This window comes from Calonectris borealis, chromosome 1, assembly GCF_964195595.1.
Source record: "Calonectris borealis chromosome 1, bCalBor7.hap1.2, whole genome shotgun sequence".
Taxonomy (NCBI): domain Eukaryota; kingdom Metazoa; phylum Chordata; class Aves; order Procellariiformes; family Procellariidae; genus Calonectris; species Calonectris borealis.
This window is the reverse complement of record NC_134312.1, coordinates 134,489,936-134,508,427: the sequence shown is the minus strand read 5'-3', so window position 1 is coordinate 134,508,427 and position 18,492 is coordinate 134,489,936. Positions and strand designations below refer to the sequence as shown.

The following is an 18,492-nucleotide window of genomic DNA, read 5'->3' as shown; positions in this document are numbered from 1 at the left end:
CTGGCCACATTCAATTCCAGTTGGGACTTTTACTTTACAGATAGTATTTTTCTAAATATATTTCCCATTGGTGATATGGAAATCAATATTTCAAAGGCTGCCTATAAGCCTTTTACCTGTGTACTTGGAAACTATTATGACTTAAAGTAGCGTATCATAATACCTAACTTACCTTAGAGCTTGTCAGTAGCTTTTCAACGTAAAACAAAATGGACCACATAGGTAAAAATAAAACATCTGCTGGAAGCAGGAAGAACAACCTTTAAGTGCCAGCCATATTAAAGTTGCAAGAGTAAGCTTCTCTGAGAATTCTTTTTACTGTGATATTTACCATTGTTATTTGTATTTTGTATCCAAGTTGATCTTTAATATGCTTACAGAACGTATCTATTATCTACAGATCTTACCCAGTTTTAGGGAGGGAGTTTTGCCCTTAATTGAACTTTCTTGATTTCTTCAGATTTAAATTGGGTTCTTGTGATACAATACTGTTTTCACTCTTACATTTGTTGTCAGGCCATGTATGATGCCATTCAGAAATTGGATAAAAAATTTGATCTGCTTCATCGGAGGGTCTCAGAAATGCAGCATACTCGAGTAAAGCCACTGTTGCTCAAACCTGTGAGTATTAAAGACATAAGACATTTATTCTTCCTTTAATTCTCTCACTTTGCTGATGCTTATTTAAAAAAAAAAATCCTCTCCTTTCACCAAGATTAAAATTAGTAGCAAAGTAGTAGACTTAAAATCCATTTCAATTAAATTATTCTAGATTTCTTACTATACTCCAGCTTCAGTCTGCTGTGTTGTTATTGACCAGTGGTCACAGAATGGCCAGTGGCCCCCATCAAATTCAGGATACTGTGACAGATGCTGTAAAATTCTATTTGTATTGGAATGAACAGAAATGAATTGTGTAGGTTACATCTTAAACTTGGGTATATTGGTGTTGCCGCTTTATGAGATGTGGTGTACTGTCTCATTGGTTTCTGCAGTTAGAAGAGAGTTTATGCATCACTCACACAGGCTGGTTCAATTAACTAACTGATTTTTAGATCTCATCAGTGTGTCGTCATAACTGATTTTTAGATCTCAAAAGTATGTCTATATCCATTATGGTATAGAATTGTATTTTTTTTTAATAAAACACCTTTTTTCAAAATTTTTAAGTAGGTTTGATATTGAGTACACACTATCCATTTTGTTCCTGTATGTTCAATCCACTGTTAACTAAGGAGACAGGATATTAGTACTTGTAACAATGCTCTTTAAAAGGAAAACATAACAGATGATTTTTGAAGGAGGTCATAAAATCCATACTGACCTTTCTTTGTCAACAATACTGCAAAGCTTTTAATGTGGCAGAGGTGATCCTGCTGTCAGGAGATGTCAAGACATCAGTAAGGCCATTTGCTTTAAGGGTGGGTAAAAGCGATGACATTCTCATGCATGTCAGTTATCAGTAGGATACTAGGTTTTAATTAGGAATGCGTTTTTGTTGACAACTCCAAGCTTGTACGGCCCACGGATCCAAAAATAGGAGATTCAGGGAACAAACTGCTCTTTTCAGGTACGCTTGGACCCTATGACCTCTGTGCTCTTACCCTCCCCTCTGATCATGTGGGATGGCAGCAGCTTTAATGTCAGATTAAAAGTGACCTGTACTCCTCTTCTTTTTTTTTTGAAGGCATTTATCGCTATAAGGTGTAAGGGGGAAGCCAGCAAATGCAACCTGCCAACCATTTTCTTAGGTTCTGCTAGCACTTTATCTTTAAAACCATCAGGAATGCTGTAGATTTTTTATAGCTGTACCATTGTAGTATCAGTGATGGGCTAAGAATATAAACAAGGAAAGGTTAGTGGTAAAGGTACTATTTTTTTTTATTAGATCAACTCCAATAGCTGGAGAAATGGGCAAACTTTCAGGCACATAAGCCTTTCTTCCAGTCATAGATTTTTAAAGGTTACCAGGGTGGAATATAATCAGATTTCTGTAAACAAAAAAAACCCAAGAAAATCCGCAAAAACCAAAACAGAAGAAACAAAAAAACAAACCCACATATCAGCTCCTGACTCGTATTTTGAACTAGAACGCATGTTTTAAGGTGCATATGTTTCTTAATAAAAGTACTCCAAGTGGTGGAAAGCATATGTTTCTTAATAAAAGTACTCCAAGTGGTGGAAAGCATAGCCCATCTCTTAGTTTGTCTGTCTAATTTCTCGTTGGAATCTTCCGTTGTAGAAGAAATCCGAATGTTTAGTGTTTCCAGCTAGCAAGTAAAGAATCAAGAGGCAGCCAGGAGAGAAAGTAAATTGTTTTTTTTCTTGTTTAAAAGGAAGCTAACATGGCAGTGGAGACATCCCTTGAAAATTCAGCAGACTGGGTCAATGGCTGACAAATTTTAAATTTTATTTTGCCTATTCTTTTTTTATAGAGCTTTTTTAAGAACATTTACAAAGCTGCCTTTGTTATTAAATGTTTCTCTGGCTTTTTAGAAAGCAATTGTGCCAGCACCCCAGGTGGAAAAAACTTGAGAAACGTTGAAGCTGACCAGATAAACTCTTAGTGTTGGAACTAGAAGTGAGAATAAAAGAAAGTAGAGGGAAGACTAAAAAGTAATAGCACTGACTTCATGACAATGACTACTTCAATGGACAGTCTGTTGCCAATAGCATAATTACTAAAATCTCGTCTTCGTGGTTTGCAAAAGAAAAAAATGACCAGATATGTCTAATTTAACCTTTTGTTTTCTGAATCACATTTGCAGAAACCGGTTGGATTTACATACAGAAGTTCCAGTCATTTGCCTCAAGGAAAAATAAGAGTACAAAAATCCATGGAAAGGGAATCAAGTCTTCATCTCCCTTCACCAGGCCAGGGAAGGCATAGCCCAGTCAAAAGAGTTGCTTTACAAAATGGCCACGTTCAGGTCAATTCCACAATAAAACATGTTCAACAGAGTCTTCAGCTTGAATCGCAGCAGCCTGTTCGTAGGCAGAGCCCACCACTCCCCACTATAGTTTCTACACATTCATTGCATTCATCGTACACAGCAGCTAACAGGATGCCTGACCTTTCTCCACGATCAAATCTTATAGCCAGCGTTGTGGAAAGTAGTGTCAACGTTGCATCTTCACCAGTGGCATCGTCATCGATGCCAGCACCATCTGAGACCAGTTCGGGAAATAATGCTGTGGTGGTGAACTACAGAAATGCATCTGGGAATGTGAACATTAGTAAAGAACTACCATCTTCTTCAGTCTCCATCAATCCTAGCTTTGGTGAGTTCCTTTGTAATAAATACTCAGAAACAAAGGCTAAAAAACTGCTGCTAGTATAAAAAAAATGCCTATCTTTATCGTTATTTAGCAAAAGTAAAGGGGCAGAACTGGCTGCCTTACAAGCATTTCTATAATGGAATACAGTTTAGAACTTTTGAAACACAGGTCATAGGAATGTTTAATATGCCAGGGATCACTTACAAACCTCTGCAGTGTATATACAGTTGTACAGACTACCACAAGCCTTTGATTTACAGTATGTGCTTTGGGTTCTTTTAAGACTAGGCCCTCTTTTTCTCCCTTGATACTCTTGATGTAAACTATTTTTAACCTGTGTGTATGTCATAAGTAATGTATGCATGCTATGCATATGTTTAAAAAGACAAAAGAGATTGCCAGTAAAGCTAAGCGAGGCGTATATCTGTATACGTGTTGCATTTAAGAAAGCAATTTACCTGATTTGTGTGAAGGAAATACCTGTTTTCTTTTTGTGGAGGATTTTATCAGTGAAAAATCCTTTCTATCCTCAAATCCTCCAGTGTTTGGTTTCTTTCAAAATACTAACGCTGCAGAAAATGAAGAATTCCATAGGTCATTGTGTTATAATAAACAAGCACATATAAAATAGCACCCTGTTTTAAAAACTAATGTATTTCTAAAGTATAAATGTCCTGAGTTATGTGGAAGACTGAACTATGAGTTTTTCGTTGCTTTTGGTCTAAAAAATAAGTTCATACAAAAGAGCTGCACGAATAGTAGGTGAAATATTCAGATAGCTATCTGCAAGTTTGTGAACAGCGTATGATTTAGGAGTACTATGTATGGATATGCCATTCTTCTTGGGTAATTGTCTTGAAAACATATGGTATCTGTATGTGTGTAAAATAGGCCAGTCTGAACATTTTGAACTACTATGTGTCTAATGTTTTGTCTTGGATGTTATTATTTCAGTTAGTTACATTGGTGGTTAACATGAATCAAAAAGATATTTCTGTTACCATTCCAATTTAAAGCTGCTTCTGTAAGAGCAAAGGTAAATAATACATAGTAGAATTAGCTGTAGTAGAGAACATATACTGAGAGTACCTTAGAGGTCAAGAGAAAGAGTTTGAAAAAGTGTTGTGTTTTTTTTTAACAATTTGCTTGGGTTTTTAAAATTTTTTTTTTCTTTAAATATTTTTTTTTTTACATAAGAATTTGTTGGTGACCCAGTGAGAAATGTAAAAGTTCTCGGAAACTATTTGATGAAAGCTCGACAAAAGACTAAACCAAAGTATGCAGCGCGCTACTTAGTTCGTGTCTTGTTCCCCAAGGAAACATTATTGTGCAGCATTATGGGAGGGAGTGCACGAGGGCGCAGAACATTGGATTCAAACAAAATTGCTGCAATAAGAGGTATGCTACCTTTCAAAATGCACAGATTTACTTCTTTAATACTTAACAAAGTTTTTAACTTACAAGGAGTCTTTTTCTGTATGTTTCTGCTAATCATTGTCTAGCAACTGGTGATCTGATAAATGTGGTAGTGGACATGCTCCACTCTGCTGTGTCTTTTGGTTTTGAAATTCCCCCTTTGTAATTCTCAATGTTTGTTTTTCTTCAATGGGGATAAAACAATTCTGATTTCTCCTACTTTTGTGTACTTCATGTTCATCAGTCATGCTGACTGTTTCTAAATTTTTCATTACAGTTTATTTTGTGTTTGTGTGTGGCATGGGTTTTGTGGGGTTTTTTTGGTTGTTTGGTTTGGTTTGGGGTTTTTTATGGCCACGGTATACTTGGGACGCATGTTAACTGGTGATTCTTAAATACTCTTCTCTTTCTCTTAAGTTCACTTCTCTTGTTTGTTTGAGAAATGGTGACGATGGGGAGGGCACTTTTTTTTTTTCAAAATGTCAAGCCATTTACACAGATCCCATCGCACGTACGTGTGAACCTATACATCTCCTTCCTGTTTAAAGGGTGGGAGATTATTTAAGCCATGTGAAGTAGTTGCAGCATCAGCATCAAAAGAAGCGTGGCCAGCAGGTCGAGGGAGGTGATTCTGCCCCTCTGCTCTGCTCTGGTGAGACCCCACCTGCAGTGCTGCGTCCAGCTCTGGAGCCCTCAGCACAAGAAAGACAGGGACCTGTTGGAGCGGGTCCAGAGGAGGGCCACAAAAATGATCAGGGGGGTGGAACGCCTGTCCTGTGAAGAAGGGCTGAGAGAGTTGGGATTACTCGGCCTGGAGAAGAGAAGGCTTTGGGGAGACCTTATTGCAGCCTTTCAGTACTTAAAGGGGGCTTATAAGAAAGGTGGGGACAAACTTTTTAGCAGGGCCTGTTGCGACAGGACAAGGGGAATGGTTTTAGACTAAAAGAGGGCAGATTTAGACTAGATATAAGGAAGAAATTTTTCACAGTGAGGGTGGTGGAACACTGAACAGGTTGCCCAGAGAGGTGGTAGATGCCCCATCCTGGAACCGTTCAAGGTCAGGTTGGACGGGGCTCTGAGCAACCTGACCTAGTTGCAGATGTCCCTGCCCACGGCAGGGGGGTTGGACTAGATGACCTTTAAAGGTCCCTTCCAACACAAACTATTCTACGATTACCCTGTGTCTGTTTTTTGTGGGTTTTTTTTGTTGTGGTTGTTTTTTTGTTTTGTTTTTTAAAGTTAGTATGATAAATCACACCTTTCCCCTAATTTTACCAGAGAATGCTTGATAATAAAAGCATTATTCACAACACCTCAAAAAAGTATCACTGCACATCTTAAATTCATAGTGCTGCTTAGCTTCAGAACGTGTATTTACCTTCTCTCTTTAATGGAAATCTAAAGCTTCTAAATGGAGAACAGTAAATGTGAAGCATTTTTTAGCTTTCTCTCTTTCTTTCTAAATTAGAATACTTTTAAATACCGCTTTTTGTCATGAAACTTAAAAAATTTTCTACATTTTATATGCAGAATTTCTTGCAACTAACTTTCCAAACTATGATTTGAGTGAGCATGGAAAAGACTGGAAAACCTGTATCACAAATGTCAATGCTATGATCCGCTGTTTACGCTCTGAAACAAAAATAAACCCAGTAAGTTATCTGAAGGTGATAATTTATTAAGTACTAAGTTTGTGCTTCTTTCTCAAATCTCATCATACAAGTGCTCTAATTGGAAATTCCTTGGGTTCTGTCTTCGCATGGCTCAGCATAGGCCTGCTGACTGTAGCACTAGTTCCATATGGGGAATACTGGAAGCATATCCCTTTCTCTTGCTCTGCCGCTTCCTGCTCCTGTGCCCAGTATTCAGTTAAGAGATGTATAAGCATAGGATACTGAAAGGAAAGCACTGTAAATGTTGCCCAGAAGTAGTATCAAATTTGATTGCGAGCTTAAACATGTAGCTGCTAGCACTGTTTTCACAGGTTTTCCTTCCTGGATATATCCAGCCATGCATTTCAACTTTAAATTGACTAAAACATCACTCCCAAAACACCTGTAACTCCATTTACCTCTGCTTCTAAAAAGCTTTGTGCAAATCTCTGAGTATTTAGCATCTGTTTCACCTGTGGTTTTCATGATTGAAATTCAGGAGTAACTATATGGTAAATATCTGGAATCTAATTTATACTAAATGGGAAATGAACTGGAACACTAATTAGAAAACCGGTTAGCTTCTCCCAGTGCATGTGCTAACCTCATTTAATGTTTCAGGAGACAGCTGAAGGGAAAGAAAAAGTGGCTGATGCTCCAGATACATCTCATTGTGTAGATTTAAATTATAATGAAGATAGTGAAGGCAATTCTCAAAACTCCCAGAAAACGACCAGCTCCACAACTGACACATTGCAGAATTCAGGATTGGATAAGTTTCCAGAAACTTTCCACACACCTTTGGTCAAGAAACCACAGTCTTTGGAACCTATGGGTAAACTAAGACATTTTCACCTTCTGGATTTGTGTGTTACATTTTAAATGGTCGGTGAGAGGCAGAAGATGCTACTGTAGGTGAAATTGTGTAGTAAAGGGATCGCTGAACTACGTGACCCTTCTTTTCCTCTTAAGGCAGTCACTTGGTGTGTATATATAGTAAGTCTTCGTGGGAGCAAACAAGAACATTATCTGGTTAACAGAACATGTGTTTGCATCTACCAATGTCCCATAATGCGTATCCACTGTAAGATTGGAAAGTTCAGCTGTAAGATATTCTGTTCAGTTTCTCAGAATAACTATTTTTCAAGAATTATTTCACAGTTGCCCTGTTCTTTTTATTTCGTAGATATTCAACTTTAATGGAGTAAGCTAGCTCAGAATATCTATTGAATGGTACTGCAATTTCAGAAGAAAAGCACACCTTTCTGTAAAACTGACAATTTAGGACAATAAAAATCTTAAAGCAGCCTTTATGCCTTTTTCTTTTTTTTTTTTTTTACTAAAAATGCACAATATACAAATGCATTGGAAAAAATTCCATGTACAGCATGTGATGCCTCTAGAGAGCTTCAAGGAAAATGAGCTGAGATTAGTTGCCCTTGGAAATAATTTATTTGATTAGAATCAAATAGAATTAGAATCTGCTGCTGCACCCAAGATTTGTTAGTCTGATCCCACAGACCTCCTGATTTACTACACATTTTGCATTTTTCTTAATGTTCACAGTGGAGTCAGGTTGAAGTAGTTAAAAAATATTCACTCTGTTTTTCAACTTCCACTTACAGAATCTAAGTATTACTGAAATAGCAGAACTTTTATTTACTTATGTAATTGGAATAGTATCGTCTTTTCACATGAGATGAAAACAGTATAGGAAGCAATCATTAATTTGCTAGCATTGCTGAAAGCATATCAGAAGTGCTGTTACATTGTTGTAAAACAGGCAGGGCTTTTTGGCTACTTGGACATTTGTCTGCAGTGTTGCATTTTACTATTAGCTGTAGCATTATGGTTTTGCTCTGGTCTTTCCAAGCAAGTACAGTAGTTGCGGGGAGAACTTTTTGTGTCCTAGGTTTAGTGTAATACAGCCGCTTTGAAGCATGGTCAATATTGGATAAGTAAAATCTATCTCTATCTCTCTCTCTTTTTCTCTCTCTCTCTCTTCCCCTCCTCCCCTCCCTTTCCCCAGAACTTCTTGGAAGCCCATGGCGCAACGTTCAGTTGCCTTTCTCAGTCATTTATGTAGCTAAGGGGAAGTCTCGGCCAGAGTTGTCAGCTCGCTACCTAATTCGTCATATGTTCACTGAAGATGTGCTGGTAAAAAGCAATGTATATGGTAATCTTGAACGTGGCATGAGCCCACTGGACTGCAACAGAATTAATGCTCTCAGAGGTAAGCAAGGAAATCTCTGTTCAATTGATACTGTAGGGAAATTAACAAGAGTGATTAACTTTGTATCCTATGAACAAACCATGGAGCTTCAGAAATAAGTCTGTGAAACTTTTCTGACAGGTATTAGTGCAAGCAGTGGAACAAGTTGAGAGAAAGTAAATGAAGTTATATTTATGCAACTCAAAGAAGCCTCCAGATCACAAACCTGGTTCATATGAGGAAACTCAGTCTCCGTGGCATCTGCTTGAAAGGGCAACACGGTGGGAGATGGAAGCAGTCCCAGAGGATTCTGGAGAGTGTCAGGGATAATTTCTTGATACAGGGGCTAAGTAGGTAGGTAGAGGCAATGCACGGCAGGTTATGGCGCTCTTCACCAAAAGGGTTGGGGTCTGATAACTGATGGCAGTATTGCCTGTAGAGATTATGAAATAATGGACCTCAAGATCCTGAGTAGAGTTAAAAAGGTCTAAGAGTACAGACCCTGTAGCTTAGGAGAGCGGACTTTGGCTTATTCGGGAAACTCATAGGTGGGAGCTTGTGAGAGACAGCTCTGAAGAGGAGGGAAGCTCAGGAAAGGTGGCAGGTCTTTGAGGACAGCATTCTGCAAGCACAAGAGAGTCCATACTGACACTTAGGAGAACTGGTAGAGTTATGGGGAGACAAGTTTGGCTAAGCAGGGAATCCATAACTGACCTCTAGTGCAAAAAAGCATTATATAGAGATTGGAAGCAAGGACAGCTTACGAAGTGGAATTTAACAACTTTGCCTGCGAGTGTTGGAGTGGTGTCAGGAAAGCCAAAGCTCAGCTAGAGTTGGGACTTGCAAGGAACGTCAAGGGCAGCAAGAAGAGTTTCTACCACAACGTTAATCGTAAAAGATTGAGAAAGGAGAGTGTGGGCCCGTTGCTGAATGGGGCAGGTAACTTAGTTACAGCAGAGTCAGATTAGGCTGAGGTGCTCAGTGCCTCCTTTACCTCAGCCTTCACCATGAAGGTCTCTCAGGCCTCTGGGTGGTGGTGGTGGTTGGGAAGAGTCAGCATGTTTTTTACCTAGGGTAAATCATGTTTGAACCACCTGATTGCCGTGTGTGATAAAATGACTGGATTTTTGGACGAGGGAGAGCAGTGGCTGTCACTTAGCTTGATTATTTTTTTAGCAAGGCTTTCAACACTGTCTCTGACAATATTTTGGTATTCGCGTTGGGTTGTTAGAGTTTGGATGGGTGGACAATGTTACAGGACTAGATGGATGTTTGTGATCAGAGGATAGTGGGTCATGCTCTACTTGGGTGACTGACACATGGGGTACTGCAGGGATCTGTCCTGGTATCTGACCTGTTTAACATCTTTATCTATGACTTGGAGACAATGGAGAACATTCATCAGGTTTGCATTTGGCAGCAAATTGGGACTATATTAACAGGTGCACAGCCAGCAGATTAAGGGAAAGGATTATCTCCATCTGTTTAGCACTCATGAATTTGCATTTGGATTACTGCGTCCAATTTCGGGTCCCCTAGTACAAGAAAGAGATATCGATAAAGCTGGATGGCCACCAAAAGGGACAGGGAACTAGAGCACTTGCCCAGTGAGGAAACTAGGCTTATTTAGTCTGGAAAAGAGAAGGCTCCAAGAAGACCTAGTATCAGCCACTATCTACCTTCTCAGTAAACTCCTAGAGTCAAGCTGATTGCAGCATTGAATGTGGAAAGGTGAGAGACCACAGGCATAAATGGAAATGAGAGGTTCAGACTCAATATGAGCCGACTCCTTTTCCCCATGAGGACAGTCAAGCAGTGGAGCACATTGCCCTATGAGGTTGTGCCATTTCCGTCCTTTTTTCAGACCTCAGTGGACAAAGCCCTGAGCAACCTGGTCTGACCTCAGAGTTGTCCCTGCTTTGGGCAGGAGGTTGGAGTAGAGACCTCCCAAGGTCCCTCACGGCCTGAGTGACTGTGATCGGAAAGGAACAGATTCAAGTGCCTTGCTCTTCTAAGGGCTCAGAGGTCAGCTGTCCCTATTCACCTAAGGGGCTCCACTGAGAGAAAAGGTCTCAGCAAATGGTTTAGCTGTTTAGAAGCTACAGGTGGGATAAGGACTGCTGCCAAGTGAACAGGCAGCATTTTAAACTAGACCAGTTTGAGCTATTTGAGTAACGAATCTTTACTGAAGTGTGTCTTTTCAAATAACATGTAACAGCCTATTCCGCTGTATGAATATGGACAGTTTTGCAGTTTCCTTAGCTTACATGAATCCAGGATGTCTTAAGAAAATAGGTATTAATTATTGTATTTGCAAATGCTATTCCAGAAGCAGAGGGAGGGTATGTTGTGGTTGGAGTTGTAGCAGATGTTTTGCCTTCTGCATTGTTCTCGCTTCAGCATTAAGACTTCTGGAACACTGATCTGTGCTGCTTCCTGAGAGGGACTCTTCTGTTAGTCTTATTCAGTCCCTCCTGCAAGGCTGGATAAAGCAAGCAGAACTGTGACAGCAGAATTAGCATAACAGTTTGTAGCAAGTGAGGAGGAATGTGAAGCAGGTTGTAGGTAGAAAAGGTGTATGCTTTATCACACAGAAGTGGTGTAAGATTTGAGCAGGGCCAGCACAAACAATGGTGTTGGGGGAAAGAGACCAGGTTTTTGGTGGCCATTTGCTCCGTGGCTATTGCAGTATCTTAAAGAGAGAGTTCAACATATTTGAAAAATTTTGATCATGCGATATGGAAATCTTTCCACCTTTTCTTTAATTTGCTGTGTTCTTGTTGTATTTTCATTGTAAAAGTTGGCTTTTTCTATGAGAAATCTGAAGAGAAAATACTTTGCCAGGAATTGTTAAGTTTTGCTTGTGGGATGTTATTTACTGGGCTGGATTCAGGCTGCAGACAGTTTAATAGTAGACTGCCTTCAATATTTCCCAACAGCACTGCCTTGATGTAGGGTTTTACTTCCTCCTGTGTCCTTACGATATCACTGCGGGATAGTGCTCAGTGGATTAGTAAGGTTGCATATTTGACTAATTACCCTCATCTGGACGACAGTCTTAGTCTTATGATTTAGTTTTAGGTAGTCCTGCAAGGAGCAGGGAGTTGGATTCGATGATCCTTATGGGTCCCTTCCGACTTGAGATACTCTATGATTCATCACACTTTTTGCAACGTATCTTGAAACTACTTCTCTTCCATGTCTGGAGTATAGGGAGATTGAAAGGGTTATTAAGATCTGGACAGTGCAGCCTTGCAGCTCCGCAGGTGTGGCAACATTGCCTCTGAGGATACAGCAATAATGCTAAATAAAATGGAGCTTGCACTCTCTGGGGGTGATGTCTGGGCACGGCTTGAGGGACAGAGCATGCCAGAAGCCATTCCCAATATGGCAAGGCTATACGTAAGAGTGGGCTTTCTCAAACTGTACATATCCTTCACCACTAGCCTGGGAAGCTTTGCCACTCTAAGCGTCTCCTCATACTCCCATAGTACACATACTTCGTTTCATGACATTTTGAGCTTAAGAAGCATTCGAAGGATGTATTAAGTGTGTCTTAGGGCTGCAGGAGCACCACGCAGGCTCCAGAGCAGATGAGAGACAAAGTCCTCTGTGTTGTGGTTGCAGCCAGGCCGTGTCACTTGGCTCTGGGGCCAGAGGGCAGTCCCTGGCCCTGTTTTCTTTAACATTATAACATAGCCTGATTGGATGGCAGCATCAGCTCCCTGAATGTAACCCTTGCAGAGCAGGGGCCCCGCATAGCCTTACTGTAGTCCCAACAATAGGTCAATTTCTGTGAAAGAAAAGGCATAATTGAAAAGCTGTTTCATGAGCTCAGTAGGCCTGGTAGTAGGAATTCCTGTTCTGTGCTGAAGCTCTGAGGCCAAGTATTTTCTTGTATTTGCTGTCGGGGATGGAGGGGAAGAGAGACTGGTTGCTGCTTCAGCCAACAGCTTGTGTATCCTTTGTCAGCATAGTTTATTACAGGAGTGTCCTGGGAATGAAAGAGAATGAAAGCTCTCGCTGCCCCCCTGCCCCCGGAGCAGAGTAAACTGCAAGAGCACAACTTTTTCTCTCTATTATTTTCTTCCTTCAGACCCATGCTTTTCTGGCAAAATAGTTATCCAGGTTTGGAACTACAAGTTACAACTGTAAACAATGATACTGTATTAGATTTTTACTTGCTAGTATATGTGAGAGCAATGGAAGAACAAAACTGACATAATACCACCTAGCTATACCTTTCATTCTACTAAGGTAAATCTAGATGTTAATCAGAGAAGTAGAAATAGTATTGTCTTTGCTTTGAAATGACAGCTGAGAATTCCTTTTTGGTAATTATTTGAATCTTTTAGGGGCTTGCTTAGAGGAAACATGTAATTCAGCTAAGCTCAGAAGGACAATCACTCCTCAGTAATTAAAAAAAATAAAAATTAAATCTGTTTTTAAAAGTACTCATTTTACTTGTTGAAGGTGAGAAAGGTGCCATAGTCTTACCTTATTTATCCCATTGCTACCGAACTCAAGTATTTGTTTACTGATCTTGTAGCAGTATGGTAAGGAACAAGCTCTTGCAATTTTTTCTGTCACTGTTGTTCCTCCACAGCTGTGTGATGTTGAATTGCTATGTTTCATTTTAGTGAATATAGTTGTCAGCGATCCTCTGAAGGAGGGCTTGGTCCTGCCAAATACTGGTCATTCTAAAATGGAGCCTGAGATTTCTTTGCTCTGGTTGACCACATTAAAAGCTGAAGTTATTCAGCACTTCAAGGGATCAAGCCCACGTACATGGTTACATGCTTTCTTTGCATATTTTGTTTTTATGCTTAGACCTTTTGTTACTCATTTTCAAATTAAACAGAAAGAGGGGGAAAAAATATCTGCCCTCTGGCTTTGCTTTTCAAGCCTCGTAATATATCTGGCTGTCCTGTTTTGGTAGCGTACACTTGTTTTGGCTTAATTACATCCAAAAAGAGTATATAGCTTGCATAAATAATTGATAACTCACTATTATATACTTGTTTATTTTTAGACTTTCTTCAAGAGAATTATCCATCCTTTGATCTAAAGGAAACTGGATATGATTGGAAGGCATGCGTGGCTGCCATAAACAGCACAATCCGCAGTCTCAGACATGACCATAAAAAGGCTACAGTTGGAATCCGCCGGAAAGTCTTGGCAGTGCCATCGAGTGCAAAGAGCCCTCCACAGAGTCCCACTTCAGTAAAGCCATTTGAAAGTGACACTATCAATCTCACGGACTGAAGCTCTCTAACATCTGTCTCAAATCTTAATTTAGCAGGTTTTTATGAATCCCACATAGAAGCCTATTACATTGAGTTGTCAGCAGCACTAAATAATATTATTTCATGAGACCAAAGTTAGCAGAAGACTTGGGAACCCTAACTCCTTGTATAAGTAGCATTTGTGCTCCTCAGAGATTACTTCCACTGTTCCTGTAGCATTTGCAATGTGCTCTCCCTTAAAAGCACCTTCTTCTCATGATTCATTGACTCTGAAAGATAAATCTGATTAGAAAAGATGCACTGCGTGTCAAGTCAGCAGAAGCAGATAGAAATGTGGAGAGGGAAGAATGGTCCTCCTTGGAGGAAGACTCCTAGCCAGCTAAATTATCTCATTATGTGTGAGGAATGAAATTTGTTTTGCAATTGGATATTCTAAGCAAAAATATCTAATGCAGAAAGGAAAAAAAAAATTATTGCATCTAGCTAACTTGTTACATCTCTTGCTTTTTTTGGCTCCTATAGCAGTCTGTTGTAGGATAAGGAAAGAGGCAGAGAATAATGTAAGTACAGTTGGTAATATTTTCTTTGCTCTGATTTAGCTCTACAAAAGCACAAGAAAAGCATCCAGAACAAACAGTCCAATGGTTGGTTCTGTTTCTTCTTGATGAAAATTAAACAAAATACTTCTTCAGGGGCTTGGTGTGCTGTTCAGTGGCGTATGTCTCATCCACTGGTGTGGATGTCCACAAGATGCAAATTTGCTGCAACTTTCATCTAGAGGATTTGGATCCTGATTCAGATTTGAGAAATAATAATTTCCATCAGCTTCAAGTCATTGGTCCTTCAGTTAAAACTGAGGACACATGCTATACTATTGGTATGCAGAGATGACCAGCATCAGTGGTGCACCTTCTCAAGCTCGTAATCATAGCTTTTAATACTCAGGTCTACAAGGCTAGGCATGTTTGCTTTGCTATCTGGGTATAGGCTGCTGTTCTAGAGACTTGTCATCCTGCCTTTGTTAACTTAAAATCTTGAAAGATGTGCAGTGATTATTCAGAGTCACAGAATAGTTGAGGTTGGAAAGAACCTCTGGAGGTCATCTGATCCACTCCCCCTGCTCAAGCAGGGCCACCTAGAGCCAGTTGTCCACCAACACGTCCAGGCAGCTTTTGAATATCTCCAAGGATGAAGACTCCATAACCTTCCTGGGCAACCTGTACAAGGGCTCAGTCACTGTCACAATAAAAAACTGTTTCCTGATGTTCAGAGGGAACCTCCTGTGTTTCAGTTTGTGCCCATTACCTCTGGTCCTCTGCAGTGGACACCTCTGCAAAGAGCCTGGCTCCGTCCTCTTTGCACTCTCCCTTCAGGTATTTCTATGCATTGTTGAGATCCCCCTTGAGCCTTCTCTTCTCCAGACTGCACAGTCCCAGCTCTCTCAGCCTTTCCTCACAGGAGAGATGCTCCAGCCCCTTCATCACCTTCGTGGCCCTTTGTTGGACTCTCTCCAGTATGTCTGTGCCTCTGTTGTACTGGGGAGCCCAGAGCTGGACCCAGCACTCCAGGTGTGGCCTCATCAGTGCTGAGGAGAGAAGGATCACCTCCCTCAACCCACTGGCCCCATCCTTCTAATGCGGCCCAGGGTACCATTAGCCTTCTTTGTGGCAAGGGCTTATTGCTGGCTCGTGTTCAATTTCGTGTCCACTAGGACATCCCAGGATACACTTTACCCCATCGTCCAGATCATTAATGAAGATGGTAAACAGGATCAGACCCAGTATTGACCCCTGGGGTACACCACCAGTCACTGGCCTCCAACTAGACTTTGTGTTGATCATTGCCCTCTGGGCCCGGCCATTCAGCCAGTTTCCAATCCACCTCACTGTCTGCTCATCCAGCCCATACATCAACAGCTTGTCTGTGAGGATCTCATGGAAGACAGTGTGAAGGCCTTCCTCAAGTCCAGGTAGGCAATATCCACTGCTCTTCTCATCTACCAGGCCAGTCATTTCATCGTAGAAGTTTTATCAGCTTGGTCAACCGTGACCTCCCCTTGGTGAAGCCATGCTGTGACTGCTCCTGATGATTTTCTTGTCCTTCATCTGCCTAGAAATGGTTTCCTGGATTAGCTGCTCCATCACCTTCCCAGGGATGGAGGTGAGGCTGACTGGCCTGTAGTTCCCTGGGTCCTTCTCCTTGCCCTTCTTCAAGGAATGACATCTGCTTTCATCCAGTCTTGGGGCACTCCTCCCATTCGCCTTGATCGATCAAAGGTTATCAAGAGTGGCCTCACAATGACATCAGCCAGCTCCCTCAGCATTCGTGGGCGCACCTTGGACTTAACGTATGTCTAGTTTGCTTACGTATTCCCTGTCCAGATCCTCTTCCACCCAGTGTGTATTTGTTGCTCCAGCCTTTGCCCCTGGTCTCTGGGAGCTGGGATTCCTGAAGGCCAGTCTTGCTAGTAAAGGCTGAGGCAAAGCAGTTGAAAAGTGCCTCAGCCTTTTCCGTGTCCTATGTCACCAGGTCCCCCGTCTCAATCAGCAGTGGGCCCACATTTTCCCTAGCCTTCCTTTTGTCACCGATGTACTTACAGAAGCCCTTCTTGTTGTTTTTGACATCCCTGGCCACATTCAATTCCAGCTGGGTTTTATCTTTCCTAACTTCATCCCTGGATGTTCAGACAATGTCACTGCATCCCTCCCAGGTTACTTGTTTTTTCTTCCACTCTCCTTATGCTTCCTTTTTGTGTTTGAGTTTGTCTAGAAGCTCCTTGTTCATCCACACAGGCCTCCTGGTGTTTTTGCCTTACTTCTTGTTTGTTGAGATGGATCTCTCTGGAGCTTGGAGGAGGCAATCCTTGAATTTTAACCAACTTTCTTGGGCCCATCTTCTCTCCAGGGCCCTAATCCCACTAGGACTCTTCCTAGCAGATCTTTGAGGAGACCAAAGTCTGCTCTCCTGAAGTCCAGGATTGTGAGCCTGCTTTTTACCCTCCTCCCTCCCGTCAGGATCCTGAACTCCACCATCTCATGGTCACTGCAGCTAAGGCTGCTTTTGACCGTCACATTCGCAACAAGCCCCTCATTGTAGGTGAGTATGAGGTCCAGCAAAGCACCTCTCCTCGTTGGTTCCTCTATTACTTGGAGGAAGAAGTTATTGTCAATAGTAAGTATTCATGCCCTTGCCTTTCCTTTCTGTCCACACAACACTAAGATTTATTAGTGCACTGAATTATATATTAAAAAAACCAAACAGATTTTGAAAATTACTTGGATGTTGAACTCATAAAAATAAATAAAAATGAATGACTACATATATTCAATTTCACATCCCCCTCAGTTTCATTTGTAAGTTGAATTTCAACAGCAGTAACCGTACAGAAGTTAATGGCTTTTTTTGTTGGGTGCGTTCTTTGTTGTTTGTTTGGGGTTTTTTGGTTTTGGGGTTTTTTGTTTTGTTTGTTTTCAAAAGAGGAAGTATTCGGTATATGCCTTTCTGTTACTTGTTTTTCCAGCATCAGTCACGCAGTCCTCTCATCCTCTACCTGTTGGCTAACTGGTGCGTGAACTTGCCTTGCCACTTGCGTTACGTCTGAGTGTGGTCTCAGATGTCCAACTTTTTCACAGAAAGAAGCTTCTCAGAAGGCTGACACAGGGAACCAATTTCACCTCTGAAAGCTGATGCAGCTGTGGCTTCCAAAACTATGCCTGTGTATATAGCAGAACAAGATTTAACTAAATCTGTCCTCTTCAAGGCGAAGGATTCATGGTTTGGTTTTCTTGCTAGCAATAGGATAAAATAGTGAAGTTACTTGTTCTCACTTTAACTTCTATTCATAACAAACAGGCAGTGTTTATTATACAATATAGGATCAGCTTTTTTAGGGCAAGTTAGGATATGCAATGGCCTTACCAGATATGAAATTAGTAATTTACGTTTCCCCTAGCACCTCCTTGCAGAAGTCTTCTGTAGAATTTAAGAAATAGGCTGAACTTCTGATTTTTTTTTTTTTTTACTAGAAATGTGGTATGCAAATTTGGTTGTTCTCGTTTACTACTAAACTAAATTCTGCTGTTACTGTTCTATACAATTGTTCCTGTAAATGCCAAGAACTTTATTGTGTGTAGATATTACTAGTTCCAAACCTCAGAAAAAGCCAAAAATGCTTATATTTTTTCAGTAGTTTTATGAAACTTTTTCACTGTCCTTCACAGATTTTAATGGTAGAATGATATATTTATTGAATGACCTGTCTAGCACTGAAATCTGTTAGTGTGGTGCATACCTATAGCTTCCATATTGAAAAGATAATTAAATAAAAGTAGAAATAGTTTTCCTGTTTCTGTTTCAAATGTATCAATTTTTGCTAACTTTTATAAAATAAAATTACAGTATTTTGCTGTTAGGAATAAAGTATTTTACAAATAAAACTACTGTATAGCTCCTTGACTACATACGTGTGTCTTAAATATTTCTTGCACCATGGATCTACAGTTCAGGTACAGTTTCATCTGAAAAGATTCTTTTGATCTCCTTTCAAGAGCCAGGGCTTTGAGGAGATCTTCTGATTGAGGTGAGATGATTTCCAAATTTAGACTGCCTTAACTCATTCAGTAAACCAAAGCAAACTCTTTTGGACTTTGTCAGCTACAGCTTTGTGAGATTTCCACAAAAGCGTAGG

At 40.5% G+C, this 18,492-nt stretch overlaps 1 protein-coding gene across 6 annotated transcripts in view; it reads left to right on the top strand.

Annotated features, from left to right (window-relative positions):
- BEND2 (BEN domain containing 2) overlaps positions 1–18,261 on the top strand; it is a 36,918-nt gene extending 18,657 nt beyond the window's left edge. For 4 of the 6 annotated variants that reach the window (XM_075175399.1, XM_075175423.1, XM_075175407.1 and 1 more), the window contains exons 6-12: positions 517–621; positions 2,769–3,282; positions 4,477–4,677; positions 6,226–6,347; positions 6,969–7,182; positions 8,377–8,580; positions 13,592–18,261. In XM_075175399.1, coding sequence (XP_075031500.1) covers positions 517–621; positions 2,769–3,282; positions 4,477–4,677; positions 6,226–6,347; positions 6,969–7,182; positions 8,377–8,580; positions 13,592–13,824 — 1,593 coding nt within the window. In that variant the 3' untranslated portion in view covers positions 13,825–18,261. Of the gene's footprint in view, positions 1–516; positions 622–2,768; positions 3,283–4,476; positions 4,678–6,225; positions 6,348–6,968; positions 7,183–8,376; positions 8,581–8,700; positions 8,914–13,591 lie in introns of all 6 variants that reach the window. The other 2 variants (XR_012677552.1, XM_075175437.1) reach the window with 2 other exon arrangements.
- The last annotated feature ends 231 nt before the right edge of the window (positions 18,262–18,492 follow it).